Below are 15,850 nucleotides of genomic sequence, written 5' to 3' on the forward strand. Positions count from 1 at the left end.
AAAACACAAAACATCAATATTATTAACAACAACTATCGTTAAAGTTTAATATATCCTGCCTTTATATCAGCTGATATATCAACAGAGGAATCGGTGTCAGTCTTTTCCGCAGCAGCTTTCATCTCAACTCAAACTAAGTGCTCTACTCATGATTCTGATGATGTTATTTAAGTTTCCATCCATCTGTTTCTACATGCTTTTTTAGTTTTCACCTTGACAAAAAAAAAAAAACTCCCAAAACACCATAAATCTGATAAAAAAACGTTTTTCTTCGTGGTCGAGGAGGATAAGTTGTAGCACCCATAAAAACAAACTACAACAACGTGAAACAGAAGCAGATTCAGTGAATAAATGATGACATACATGAAGTACGGGACATAACTCGTCTCTTCCAGTGAAAAGCTCTAAACATCAGATCTGTGTGGAGCGATGAGGAGACGTAACCTTCCTCACTTCAACACGTGAATTTAACAGAAACATCATATTTCCATCATGTTTTTCCATCATTTCAGTTTTATGTGGAGCTCTTTTAATGACATCATCCCTCCACCAACAGTTTATCCGACTCCTACAGCCGGGCGAACACTGAATTGATCGCTGCCGACTAATTTTAGAATTGAGATGATCGGTTGTTGCTCTGTGTGTGGTTTGAGGGAGGGGGTCACAACGCCTGATTAACTGCCTCATCGATCGATAATCTGGTTCGAGACACTCAGATGGATTTTTCGTGCAGCTCTGAATGTCTGTCTGAGCAGTGTCGCTGTCAAAAGCTCCGTTTTAATCAGCAGCCAGCTTGTTTTAATTACTGCAGGACTACTTTACATTGTTGTGGCTAAAACTGCGGCCTTGAATGAGACTGTGACATAAAACAAACTCACTGCAGAAGAGATACCGCGCTGTCTGCATCTGAAAATCTGCAGCTCCACATTTTTCTTTTTACTTCTTACTTTCAGTTCACTGAAGAAACCTGGTAAACACATTGACTAGCAAACCTGTGCGATGTCAACAAACCAACAGAGTGATGTGGCCAACTAATGTCACATGGGTCTACCTTGGGAGACGTATTGCAAACAATGCACACGCATATTAAATAGTCTTGTTTTGTTGTACCCTGGGATGTGCTGGGATGTTAATTGTTTCACATCCCTAATTAATCATTTTGATCCATTATTATTCTAACTGTCACACAAGTAACATGGAGTAAGTACACGGAGTCCCTGATATGTTTCCTGAAAATGAAACAAGCTCATTAAAAAACATGTAATACTACCAAAATTCTGCTTAATTTTGATTTAAAATACTTAAACTGAAATATAATTAAAATATGTTTCGTCTTTCTTGTAATATTTTAGTTTCAGCCTGCTGCAAAGTCATGTTCGTGTATGTCTTGCGTAAATACATCATCCACGATTAGTAACGAGCTATTAACTCCAGGTCTGGTATTTGGAAAGCCTAAACATTTTTGGAAACGGTGTAAAAAGTTTGAGAAACACTTATTTAGATGGAAAAGTGAAGAAAAGGCTCAGTGAAGCCGGGGAACCCAAAGAGAGCCCGACACTGATAAAGGCCCCGCAGGCCCACAACAAACTATGATAAATACGCCACTGAGCCGAGGAGGTGAGGTGTCACAAGGTTCACCTGAGGACACTGAGCTTTGTGTGTGTGTGTGTGTGTGTGCGTGTGTGTGTGTACCTTTGCGGATTGGGCGGCAGGGAGGGTTTCATGGAGTTAAGGTGGTTCATCGGATGAACGGGGGGATCATTCGAGAGCCCCCACTGTCCTCAGGAGGCAGCCCTGAGGGGGACGAAGAGAGACGGTTACTCAGAGCTCATTTACTGCACAGCAACAATTTATCATCACTATAGCCCACACTGTGTGCACAAAGACACAGTGCCCTCCCACTCAGAGCCACTCACTTTAATCTGTGTGTGAGTGTGTGTGTGTGTGAGTGTGTGTGTGTGTGTGTGTGGACTGTGCACATCAAAACGTTAGCCTATCACTGACTGCTGTAGCTCTGATACCTCTCAAAGGAGGGGGAGGGGTGCTGGGAGCTAAATTTAGCTTGCTGATTTCAAAAGGAATTTAAGAGAACAGAGATGTGAAGAGGCAGACTCCTCTCTCAGCAGCAGCAGCAGCACGTCGACACACACACACACACCAACACACACACACCAACAACAATCATCTTTGAATTGGCTCATTTAATAAAACCCCTGCATGTTGATCTGCCACTTTCCCTCCTTCAACACCAGATGTTTTCACTGTTCTCCTCACATTCCTCATCCTCTCCTCCTGCCTCCCCGCTAATGAATTTCTTTATCTGACGGTTTCCAACTGACATTCTAATTTTCCAACATCACAGCCTCCTCCATCCTCCATCCTCCACCCACCCCCTCGTCTCCTCTCTTTGGTTTCCTTTTTGCACTTTGCAGATTTGGGTCAGACACCCCACATCTTGTGTAGGAGGAGGCGTGGAGGGTGGGGGTGGTGGTGGTGGGGGGGGGGGGGTTTTTGTTCAGATCACATGACCGTTGTACCTGATTTCCCTCCTATCAAAAGGCAGCGGCAGCCTCCAGACGGCACCTTTTAACTTCCATCACAGCTCAGCAGGCAAACCACACAAAGAGGGGGGAACATGTAAGATGTCTGTCTCTATCAGATGTTCAAACTGAACACAAGCAGCACAGACTGTACCTGCTGTGGGATGATTGAGACACGCTGTTCTTTCTCTCGCTCTCTCTCTCCCTTTGCCTCTTCTGACCTCAACTTCCTGAACTTTCTCTTCACCAGCAGCTCCTCCTCTTTGTCCAACTGTCTCTTCTCGTCCTTTTCCCCCGCCCCCCCCCGACCTCTGAGCTGCTGCCGTCACACTGACAGACAAAAACACCCGAGGCACTCGATCATCCCTTAACTGACCCTCCGAACCCCCGCCACCGCCGCCACAATGTTTTGTTTGGACGTTTTCTGCTTCTTGTGCAAAAGCAGATGAGACGGATAAAGAGTTGTAGTTCAAGTTCGTCAGGATGGTTTGATGATTTAACGGTCATACTAATATATTTTAATGTCTCTTTTTAAAAGGGAGATGAATTAATCGATTAATTCTTTGTCGGGCTGCAACTAAATTATTTTCATTGACGATTAATCTGAATACTTTCTTGATTATTTGATTAGTTGTTTGACCTACAAAATGTCCAAAAATTGTGACAATGTTGATCAAAAAACCCTCAAATGTCTCGTTTTGTCCACAACCGTAAGACACTCAGTTTGCAGTCACAGAGGAAGAAAGAAACCAGAAAACATTCACATTTAAGATGCTGGAATAAGAGAATATGTACCTTTTTTCATAATTAATCGATTAACAAAATAGTTGGCGATAAATCTAATAACTGACAACTTGTAGATTAATTAGTGCAGCTTTAACTGGGTGGTCTTTAAATAAAATAAAAGCCTCTTACAGCCCAGAATCCACAGTGAGTCAGTTTACTTTAACCTAATGCAACAAAGAGAAGCAGCAGATTTTCACATTTGAGAATTAGAAACTATTAAATGTCATTGACTGTTTAATTAGTTTCAGACACATTTTCCGTCGGCTAATCAATTAAGATACAAGTCATATCAGCTCCAATTAATTCTTTTTGATTCTATGCAGCGTCAAGTCACAGATGCTCCTTGTGATTTCTCTCAGTCTGAACGTCTCTCAAGGTCTTTATTAATTATTCTAACCTTTTTCTCAAGTCTTTGAAATATCGGAAACATCATTTCTCAGAGTCTAAGGTGACATCTTTTTCAGTTTTGTTTTGCTCAACTAACAGATCAAATCCAAAAACAATTTAAGTTTACAGAACCTGATCAGATTGAAGCAGAAAATTCTCACATTTGGACATTTGAGAGGCTCAAACCAGCAAACGTTTGGCTATTTTTCTTGTAATACGACTGAAACGATGAATCAAATGTAAAACAGTTGCAGAGTCATTGTCTGTTGATGAACTATATGAGCAACAAAGTCAAAAATGTAAAAAACATACTGGGTCCAGCTGCTAAAATGTGAATATTTTCACATTGTCTTTGTTTTCCTAGGATAATAAAGACTAAAGTTTGGGGAAAGCACAGTTGGCGTAAACAATTAATCAAGGAAATAATTGTGAGATTAGTAGATAAAGAAACTAATTGTTACTTGCAAACATGACTGTGGATAACAAACCTAAATACTTTCTTTTTTTTAAATCCTCATCTGATTTTATCGGCTCATTCCAACTTCTTTGTTTCTTTGTCGCTGCCATGATAAAGTTTACGTTTACTCAGTTAGGGCAGGTTCTAACACCACAACAATATGTGATGTATAATGTTGTTATCATTATTATCTCAGTGAGTTAAAGTAAAGTAGCTGTCGTAAAGGTTTAATTTGGGGGTAAAGAGTTTCAACCAAGAGATGCAGAGTTCAGGTATCAGAATCAGGAGAGAAATAATCGAACAGGAGCCTCCCGACTTTATCTACACAAAGTTTCTTAGACCGCTTCAGACAAGATTAAAATAAGAAAATAAAAAGTGCTTTGCAGATTGAACGTGTTTATATTTGACAAAGGGATCCAACTCTACCTGCATGAAACAGTTCACACTCCCCTGCAGTAATCAGCATTAATATGACAACTACAACTTAACTCATAATTAAATGTTGCCATCACATCAACCTCTTCATCTTGATTTCAGACCTTAACTGTGCTGTGAGACAGCAGCTTACACAGCTTATTAACTCTAATCCAAACATACTGGAGTCTCTGGACATCAGTTTAAAGCCGCTGTTACAATCGAATTCAATTAACCTGATAATCAATTTTAAGTCTTGACTAACAGCTATTAATGTTCAAGTATGTATGAAGTGCTCGAGGGGAGGAGAGGTTGGCAGCTAGTCAGTAAAGATGATTAAATACTCCCTCTGCTACTTAATCAAATAAAAAATAAACACACTTTACATAATTTATCAGCTGCCAGTCGCTCTGAGCCGCATCATCAAACACTCGGACTGCAGCGACACCACTTCACTCCAGTGGTGGAAAGTAGAGCACATCTGACCGACTACTGTGGGTTTATACTGGAGGTATTCAAACTTTTGAGCTACTTCATGCTTCTTTTCCACCACATTTTAAAAAGGGAAATACTGAACTATACAGCTTTAGTTACTAGTTGCTTTACCAAATATGTTTACATACAAAATTAGAGCTGATTAATACATTTGTCAATCGATCAAAATCAAAAAGCATAAGCATGTATTTTTAGTTGAAACATTAAGAAATTAGTTTAAGTTATCAACAGAATAACTCCCTCCTGGCCCAGATCACTAGCTGCACGGCTAACCTAGCTAGCTCGATAAAGTCAGCTATGTTTAGCACCAGGTAGCGGTTACTCTTGTGACATGCTGCCCCTTGTTTGGATTTAATACAAATTCTAAAAAAGGTGCCCAATTCTTACATATTGCACCTTTAAAAGTGAGGCTTTGCTGTTTTATCATGTCTTAAATTACAGTAAACGTAATAATTTTGAGGTTGGACAATAAGTAGGGAAAATACACGCTTGAAGAAGAGCCTGAGCCTGTCCAAGATACATTGGAATCTCTGTACATGTTGCACAAATTGTGCTTTATAACCACATTCGAGGAATTATTAGGAAATTAATTGTGTATATTGGTCGATATACTGATCGGTATCGGGCCCCCAAATCTCATGATTGTTGTTACGCTACTGTTTACTTCAGTATAAAGAATCTGGACTCTGGATTTCAAGCTTAATTGATTAGTTGGTCTAAAAATATATAAGATAATGGCGAAGATGTCGTCATCAGACATCTTGTTTTGTCCACAACCCAAATATATTCAGTTTATAGTCATAGAGGAGAGTAGAAACAAGAATATATTAACATTTAAGAGGTTGGACTCAGAGAATTCTTCTTATAAGGATTACTCAAACTGATTAATCAATTATGAAAACAGTTACCGATTCATTAAATATTTGACAACTGATCGATAAATTGTTGCAACATATACCACATCCTCTGAAATTTCCCGACGGCTGAATCAACATCTCTCTGAAACAGATTCATCACAAGACTGTTGTGTCAGCATGTAATAGTATCATTATGATTTAATCTACCAGTCATTGTCTCCAGTAACTGATTAATTATCAGATCTTTAAAATGTCACAAAACAGTGACACCGACACTTGAAAACTAATTAACGTTAATATTGATATTAATGATAATTTCACATAAAACAGATAAAAAGCAGAAAACCTGCTGAGCTGAGAAACTACAACAAAGAAAAATGGCATAAACAATCAAATTAATTGCCATAAATCTTCTGTAAATCAACAAATCAACGACACACTTCATTAGCGACTCTTGCAGCTCTACTCTACTATTTCATACCGGCACAAACACTTAGCAGGTAAAGTGTTTTGACACGGAAGTGAGGAAAACACTCACTTGCTGTTATTGTCAGAACACACCTTTTTACAATCCTGTCAGCTAACGTTAATGTCGGCAAATTGAAAGCATTTCTCTGAATAAGTTAATCAGTGATGAAGGCCACTGGCTGCTGGGGGAAAACATACTGTACAATATACGCGCTTAACTGGTCGGTCTGTGGAGCACACGCCTTTAATAAAGCACTAATTAAGAGTCTCAATGGGATCTGAGAGATTACCAATTAATAGACTCTTAAATACAGAAGAGCAGCAGTCAATACAACGATAAAAAGACAAGATGTTATTAAAATTGTCTCACGCTGACAAAAGCCATATAGAAACTGAAGGACAGACCTGCAGGACCTGTCAGGTGTTGTTATATACACAACATGTGCTGGCTGGTGTGCAGTGTGTTGTGTGCTACAGGTGCTTCACTCGAGTTATCAGGATCAAGGTCTGGATCAATGAATAGGCTGATACTAATAAAGCACGAGGTGCGCAGGAAACATCTTCTAGTAGAAAGAGAAAGATGTTTTAAAAATGGTCTTGTTTGTAAGAAGGTTATTGAGTTGCACAACAGGAGCCTCACCTACAGAAAGACAGATATTCCGCATTTTTAATTATCGTTATCTGTGCTTTCTCTGTCCGATTGCTGAAATAAATTAATTTAAGAATGCGATAACAAAACAAAACATTTGAGGACCTCATCATGGTGGTAAAACACTCATCAACATATTTTCTGACCACTTTATAGACCAAACAACTTATTTTACTCCCTAAAAATTCACATCAAATTGTCAGGCTCTAATCCAGATGCCGCTCTATCAGCACTTGGACCTGTAACTGATTAATTATTGAGAATTCATACATTTTGCCGGAGTGTTTCTACTCTAACTGAAACAGCTTTTTCTAGCCTTTACAGCAGCAGCAGCGCAGGGAAACTCACAGACAAATTGTGCGTTATGGTACGTGTCGACAGGATCTGTCAATTAAAAGGCTTCACATTCGTCGTCCATGTCAGCAGCCGTGCGATGCAGTCTCGATTCGTAGAGTAGCTTTTCCCTCATTTGCATTAAATTGAGGTCCAGGCTACTTTAAAAAGGAATGGCTCAGGTTTTTCTGTACAAGAGCCGTATTCCTACGCACAGGCAGTGCCAAAGAAAAAGGCTGTTTAACGGCAACCAAAAATACAGCGTACACTTAAGATATATGTATTTAATGGTGTGACTTATTTTAGGTGGCTAAAACATGTCTTGCTGATGGTACAGTTTAAAATACAAAGCACTGCTTCTCCACACACTGACTAGGGATAAATGGTCTTGCATTTTTATGGTGCTTTTCCAGTCTACTGACCGCTCAAAGCGCTTTACAATACTTGCCACATTCACTCATTCACACACACATTCATACGCTGATGGCGGAGGCCACCATGCAAGGCGCCAACTGCTCATGAGGAGCGATTTGGGGTTCAGTATCTTGCTTAAAGTCACGTTGACATGCAGCTGGGTGAGCCGGGATTCTAACCAGCGACGTTCCGATTGCTAGACGACTCGCTCTACCTCCTGAGCTACAGCGACCCGGATAAGTCCCAGATACAACCCTTCATTAAAAGACACGGACTATCACTTTAAGCAATTCAGGAGAATCCAGTGCGATTGCAAAACTAGACAAGCTGTAATAAAGACAGATTCTGCAACTGTATAGCTTCATTCTCACATAAAATGTCTTCAGAAACACATTTAATTGTTGTAATATAAGAGAATGTTTCCAAACGAGCCTCCATGCTGGTCTGGTTTAAAATCCTGGAGCGGATGTGGACAAGCAAGCAATAATTGCAGAATCGCTGTATCGTGATATTATCGTTATCGTGGGCGACGTATCGTGGATCGTATCATAAGCTACTCTGTGATTCCCGATCAACACTTAATAATTTGAGTAATCATTACCTAAAGTTATCAACCAACTGCGCCAAAATTATACTTACATTCCATCAGTGGTGAATCTAAATTCTGACATTTTTACTGCAGATGATTACCAGGTCCAAATATCGATTATCGGTCTCCGTGGTTACAGATATCGGTTCTGTATCAGCCAACACAAAACCTTCCACTTCACTCTGCAGTTTCAGTCTTTTCTCCACCTTCTTTATCTGCCTTTTCCATGTAAACACTGACCCCAAACTAACTCAGCCTGGCCCCGAGCCAAAGCAACATGTTATTGTACCCATGATACATCCAGGAAGTCATGGCCAGGGAGGGAAAAACAAGGCACCGGAGTACAAACCCATGCATATTACAATAAAAACAAAACACAAAAAAAACTCCAGAGCAGCAGATCATCTCATGTTAAAACCCAGACATAGAATCTCTCTTTCATAATGTGGCTGCTTATCTGTTGATAAGATGAAGCTCAGACCAATGCAAATCATGCAAATCTCTACCTGCAACAACACTAACACACACACACACACACACACACACACATACATACACAAGGAAAAAAGACATGCTGCTCAAATAGTGCAGCAGAACAGAACAAAGCCGTTTGAGCAGTGTGTCTGCTGTGGAGGGAGTGCAGCCTCTCTGTGTGTCTCTGTTACCCATCATCACTAAAATATGAGAATAGCAGATGTTTTTCTTTCACCTACCTGACTGACTGTCTGACTGAGGCGAGCGAGCTGCCTGGCAAACGCAGATATATGTTCAGCTCTGCAGTTCACCGCAACACACGAGAATAAAAAAGGAAGCGGGAGTGTAAAATAAAATAAAAAATGTCCTTTTTTAGCTTTAACTTTGAATTATCTGTGGTTGTCTTGGAGGTCTGGAGGCTGTGGAGGGTCTTTAACACGCTGCTGCTGCTGCTGTGCCGCTGCTGCTGCTGGCACCGTTAGCCGCTCGAAGCTACTTAGCAGCCGTTAAGTTTGTTTAACGGCTGCTCCTCGCGCGTTAACGTTAGAACACTGGGCTACAACCATAGACATATATACATAGACGCCTCATTGAGCGGGTTGGCCCGCTGCTGCGATACGTCAACGTCGCCGCCATATTGGAGGAGGCAGATCCGCCCCGTGAACTACTACGAGTCAATGGAGTGAACTTTATAAAGCTCCTTCTACAAAGTGCTATAAGTTAATGTGTCTCATTTACACATTCACACACATACGGATATATTCAGGAAACAGAGAGGAACCAAAAACAACGTCTGTAACGTTCTCTGAGGATTATAAATGTTAGCTAATCCTCATATGTTCAGTATACAGGTCGGCACCAAACCATTTTATAATGTTTTTATGAGTGTTTACAGCTGCTAATGTATGTTACGCTGTTACTGTGATGATACGTGACAGTTAAATATTTAATCTGTCCACAATAACCACATCCTGACATGCAAATGTGGCATCTGTGTGAATCAAAAACACCGTCATTTTATAAATGCAGTGATTTTTGACTAATAATATCATGGCGACAAAAATAAAGTCTGCAAATCAAGATGAGAAACTGCAACAGCAGTGAAGAGATACACACCATGACAAATATGGTATAAAATAACATTTCATGGTAAAAAAAAAAGTGAAGTATCAGCAGGCTACTATTATAAATATGCACCATATATAGTTTTCAACATTATTATTAGTGAAATCATAGTAGTAGTATTTTCTGCATATTCTTGACTTTGAATGGGAGCAGCTGTAACGCTTGAATTTCCCATCGGGGATCAATAAAGTATTTCTGATTCTGATTCGTATATTATGCAGTCAGTTGTCCATATAAAGTTAAATTAGATTAACCAAGTTGACAGTATGGCGGACAGATGTCTCATTTGCATGTCAGGATGTGGTTATTATGGACAGATTGAATATTTAACTGTCATGTATCATCACAGTAACAGCGTTACATACATTAGCAGCTGTAAACACTCATAAAAACATTATAAAATGGTTTGGTGCCGACCTGTATACTGAACATATGAGGATTAGCTAACATTTATAATCCTCAGAGAACGTTACAGACGTTGTTTTTGGTTCCTCTCTGTTTCCTGAATATATCCGTATGTGTGTGAATGTGTAAATGAGACACATTAACTTATAGCACTTTGTAGAAGGAGCTTTATAAAGTTCACTCCATTGACTCGTATTAGTTCACGGGGCGGATCTGCCTCCTCCAATATGGCGGCGACGTCGACGTACGGTCCAGCGCTCAATGAGGCGTCTATGTATATATGTCTATGGCTACAACGGCAACGTAAAGCGCTAGCTAAGAGGCTAACGGCGCTAGCTTGATGAGTAAACACCGAGATGGGAAGCTTACCTCGTTGCCTGCTCCGGCTGCCAGACGATGAGCCGCTTGATTGTAGACAGTTAAGTTAGCTAGCATTAGCGAGCTAGCTTGCTAGTGTCGCAGTCGGGGCTAACAAGACACGGCTGCCTGATAGCCGTGCTGTCGAGCGCTGTCAAGACTATTAATAATATATTTAACGTTGGCTTCTCCTTTCTTAACACATCCCAGACTGTTTGAGGGAGTAAGTATACTATTTAACACTTTAAATACAATTATCCTGCCGTTATTTGTCACTAAATTCCCCCTCCTGTAGCTGTGTTATTAACTAATAACTATGAGGCTAACTGTTAAAAGCCACCCGAGTTAATTAGCTTGTTGCAGTCTTGTGTTTGGGGCAGGCCATAACCTGGCAGCTCAGTATACCTTCCTCATTGCACAATGACCCGCTATAATATATTCATGAGATCACAGGGCTAATGTCTCCCACAGAGAAAGGCATTTTCCTGTCCCTCCCTCCTACAAGTCAGGCTGACTGACTGCAGACCAGAGCAGCAGATCATTTCAGAGACGACAGGGTGTGTGTGTGTGTGTGTGTGTGTAGGGTGTCATAGACGATGACGTCACCTGTAAATTATCACACATGTGTGATCCATGCATTCAACATGGTGTGTGGTTTCCTCTCACAGCAACACCATCATGCACCTGCAGCACACACACACACACACACACACACATGCATAGAGCAAAAGAGAGTGTGTGTGTCACTTAAAGCCAGGCAGTGTTTCAGCAGCAGGGCCGGCAGCGAGTGTTTTGGAGTCATTAGAGGTGTCTGCAGTATCTTGCCAGAGGGCAGTGCAGCGTGGAGAATAAAAAGTCCAACCTGCCTGTGTTTTTCAGACCTCTGTTGCCCTGGAAACAGGTGCCGAGAGTTCCCATTTCTTCATTTTTTTTTTTTTCTCTACACTATCCATATCGCTCCCCACCACCACCACCAACGCCGCCGCCACCACCACCTCTACACTCCACATGCTGCTGCTGCTGCTGCTGCTGCTTCCTCCCCCACGACCTGCCGCATAGTACAATCACACACACACACACACACACTCACGCTTTACACACAATTTCCAATCTACTGCAGTCATTTCACAATGTCACAGGACTGACTGACTCCTCCTCGACATAACTACACACAAAGCCTGAGAGTGTGCAGCCCTGACCCTGCGCCGGCTCTCAGGCTGAACAACCATCAGTGCTGCAACAATCTGACCTCCAGCAGGAGAAACAACAACAACAAAAAAAAAAGAAAAGGAGGAGGAGGGGAGGTGGGTTTGGAGGAGGGTGGAGGAGACAAAGAGGGAACAACTGAAATCAAGGACTAGCGGGAGTAAAAACAAAGCTGGCTGCACTCTCAGATTTAAGAATGTGGCTCATCTCGCTCCTGTATTTTTTTTGGTGTGGGCGAAGATAAAATAGTCAATTTTATTCATAAATCACACATTTTGACTCGAGGGGCTTCACAACCTGTACAGCACGAAACACCATCCATCCTTCTCCCCTTGAATAGATGATAATAAATCCTTAAAGAAACCTCAGAGGCGGAGGGGGGGGGGGGACATCTTTTCCTGGACGGACAGACAGGAAATAGATGTCGTTTGAATTAGAGCACGGACGATCAGGGCAATATATCAATAGTATATTGTTAAAGTGATAACAGACTGCAGCATATAGTCTTAGATGCCGATACAGATATTAGTGGGTAGAAATGTATAAATTAGATATATTGGCTGATGTAGTAAACACACAATGACAGAAGTGTTGTCTTACAGGCTTCATTACAGCGACATGATGTAATTTTGATCAAACCAGACTGTTGTACTTGCCCACTAAATCATTACATCCACATTATTGATGAGTATTTATCAAAAATCTCATTAGTGACAAGTAATTATCCCTTTTTTAAAAGTCAAAATTCTCAGATTCCAGCTTCTTAAATCTGAATATCTTGCGGTTTCTTTCCACCTCTGTCACAGTAAACTAAATATATTTTGGGTTGTGAACGTCTTTATGAGCTTTAGGAGACACTGATCGACGTTTTATAGACCACACAATGAGTCGATTCCTTAAGAAAATAATCAACAGTTTAATCGACAATGAAAATCAGTCACAGTTTGCTGCTGTTTGACATTTGAGACGTGACTTTGGCCTTTTTGACTGACGGAAAATTAACAAGCAGCTGTTTTTATCATCGATTAATCGTTTCAGTCTTCAAAACCCAGAGTTTTGGACTGGTGACAAGCTGCTTGAAAACATCAGCTTGAGTTCAAAAGTATATTTTAAAGCATTTAAAAAAATTATTGACATCTGACACTTTAATGCCTAAAAGATGAATCAGTAATCCATCATTAGTTGCGGTCCTCTTCTTGCACTGAGCCCTGGAGAGGTCATTAAAGACGGTGGGGTGAAAATAACAATTTGTACGGTTCTAGGACATGACAATGGAGACATAGAGTAGCCGGGGGGCCAAACGCTGTCATGAGTTCTTGAGATGATGGTCATGTGCGCTGCTATCACAGCTGCGTGTACTGTACAGCGTGTGTGTCGGAGCCTTTCCGCCTGAAACGTCATGTGTCTGTTAGGAAACAGCAGTCTAAGGGAGCGCTTAGGCAACGAAAGGGTGGAGGACCTCACTCCCTCAGTCATCCTGCGTCTGTGTGTCTGTGTGTGTGTGTGTGTGTGTGTGTGTGTGTGTTATTCTGGGTCAGCCATTTCCCTGGAATGTTCTGCCTCCTGCCAAAGAGAAGTCACTACAATGGTATGCACACATAACACTGCAGAAACACAGGGATGACTTAAAAAGGCCTGAAAGTGAGGAGACAGGGCCGCTGTGGCTGTGACCGATGTTTCTGCTCCTGCAGCTCGTGTCATGCCTCCTCTCCTCTGCACTTCTTTGATGCATGAATATTCAAAATAACACCCACACAGTCATGAAATAGGTGTGTGTGTGCGTGTGTGTGTGTTTGCTAGTGTGCAATATGGTGAACCATCTGCCTGAACTCTACATAACAGTCCCATGAGCAAAATCAAATGCATGAACATTTTTTTTTTTTTAGAGAAAGGGAAAGCAAGATGGCACTTTTTCCTCTCCCCTCACTTTTTTCTTCGTATCTTAACAATAGAGCTGGGTGATGTGGTCTTAAAGGAACAGTTCGACACGATGTGATGATTCAGTCATTATCTCCTCGCCTTCATGTCGATGGAAAGTCAGGGGAAGTTTCACAGTCCGCTAAATGTTCGCAGCAAAACAGAGTTGGAGCGTTCTGCTAAACAACTGAGGTAGATGGAGGGTTGTGCCGACTAACGCTGCTAGTTTAGAAGCTACAGAGAAGATTTTGACCTTAAAAAAAAAAAAATATGTAAATAACGTGGTTTCAAATCAAATTTTGGATCTAAGGGTGTCCGGAAACTTGACATCTTTTTCTGTTTCAGTTGTTTAGCAGAACACTGCAGCTCTGTGTTGCTGTGAAGCTCCAGAAATGTTTCCTGGATTGCAAAAATTACTTCACTTTCATTTTCTGGGTGAATTGTTCCTTTAACGCATCAGGTTATGCACTCACAGGGGCCAATTTCTGCATCACGAATACTGTCACTTTTGTTTAAATAACACTTGTCTCAGAGTATTGATGATAAATGACCTGAGCACTTCCTCCTCTGCAGCTCCGGCCAGATGATTCTTCTCCCGTAAACTCCTGCTGATGTAGATCTCTTTATCCAGCCCGGCCATCTGCGTGACCCTCCATTTGTTCGACGTGACGGGACACTCGAGTATTTTTACTCCTGTTTGTCGCAATTAGCACGAGCTCCAGTCTCTCCTCTGTCCTTCGACCTCCTGATTTTCATCTTTTTTTTTTACTCCCACGACCATCTGCTGCCACGGGCTCAGACTTCACTTCCGTTCTGATCTGGGCAGAAATGACACAGACATGTAGATGAAATGTTCCTGGAGGTGCACTGATCCAAACATCTGGAACAGCTGGACAGTCACTGTGAACGCTCGGACTCCAGCATGCAGTAAATTGAGTACATCTATGCAAGTGTTTCCATTTGACTTTTTCTCTGCACAGTATTTACGAACAGCTGGAGCTGCTTTGAGGAGAGACAGCTTGTAAAATACGAAGACTTACTGAAGATTAAATCTAGTGGTTTTCCAAAATATTTTGCTCGTGTGTCACACAACAAGGTCAAATTATCCAACACTCCCTTGAGAAAAGGCCAAAGTTAAGATGCAAATACTACAAAATAAAAGCATATTTGTGCACCACAGCTTTGATTCTTCTACTTTCTTCTCACAACACTGACCTTATCTATTGTAATTACACCTACATGTTCAGTGTGAGGGCTCATATTTAATAATATTAATATAGATTTAATATATTGAATAAGTTGTTCTATAATGTTGAGTCAGTGTGTCAAATAAAGAAGTAGATGTGTGAGTTTTTACAGGAGACAATTTGAAAAGCATTAACTTTTATATACAATATTTGAATAATAAACACATGAAAAACACACGTTTATATAGAAGTTGCCCTTAACTTTATCTAAACTGAATAAACACATACATTTTATATAAATATATTATGTTGGCATTATTTTATATGATAGAAAAAATAAGAACAAAATGTGACCTTTCGAATTGAACTCATGTGAAAGATTGAAATAGAAAATGTACGTGTAATTAAAATACTTAAACTCTTTATTGAGTTAGTAGCTAATAAGATAAATGTAGTGTAGTGAAAAACATATTTCCCACTGAAATGTAAGAATGTAAATTATTATTTTATTGATGGTTTAGTGGAAACTGCTGCAGACTCATCACAGCTGGCTCACTGCTGCCATCTTGTGTCCAGAAGTCAAACTCCACTACAGGAGCACTATGTTCACCTTTACCTTCAATAATGAAAATAATTAGATATATATGATCCCCAAACAGGCTATCTTTGCTTCTACGTTTGGTACTTTAGAGATGTTTGATGTACATATGTTTGTACTTTTACTCAAGTTAAGTTTTAAATGCTTCTGTTAGAGGTGGAGCCATAAAACATATAGTATTTAGTAAAGATG

At 40.6% G+C, this 15,850-nt stretch overlaps 1 protein-coding gene and 1 long non-coding RNA gene across 5 annotated transcripts in view; one reads left to right on the forward strand and one right to left on the reverse strand.

Moving 5' to 3' along the window:
- Positions 1-10,900, reverse strand: part of zmiz2 (zinc finger, MIZ-type containing 2) — a 27,911-nt gene extending 17,011 nt beyond the window's left edge. Inside the window, exons 1-2 of one of the 4 annotated variants that reach the window (XM_030435644.1) lie at positions 10,763-10,900; positions 1,693-1,794 (exon numbers count right to left, since the gene is read on the reverse strand). In XM_030435644.1, coding sequence (XP_030291504.1) covers positions 1,693-1,742 — 50 coding nt within the window. In that variant the 5' untranslated portion in view covers positions 1,743-1,794; positions 10,763-10,900. Of the gene's footprint in view, positions 1-1,692; positions 1,798-2,694; positions 2,824-9,102; positions 9,351-10,762 lie in introns of those variants that run through there. The other 3 variants (XM_030435645.1, XM_030435646.1, XM_030435647.1) reach the window with 3 other exon arrangements.
- LOC115592638 (uncharacterized) lies at positions 10,798-15,052 on the forward strand. The gene is made up of 2 exons (XR_003986195.1): positions 10,798-10,973; positions 14,447-15,052. It is a non-coding gene; the product is annotated as an uncharacterized LOC115592638 (long non-coding RNA).
- The last annotated feature ends 798 nt before the right edge of the window (positions 15,053-15,850 follow it).

The sequence above is a fragment of the Sparus aurata genome, chromosome 12 (genome assembly GCF_900880675.1).
Source record: "Sparus aurata chromosome 12, fSpaAur1.1, whole genome shotgun sequence".
Classification (NCBI taxonomy): domain Eukaryota; kingdom Metazoa; phylum Chordata; class Actinopteri; order Spariformes; family Sparidae; genus Sparus; species Sparus aurata.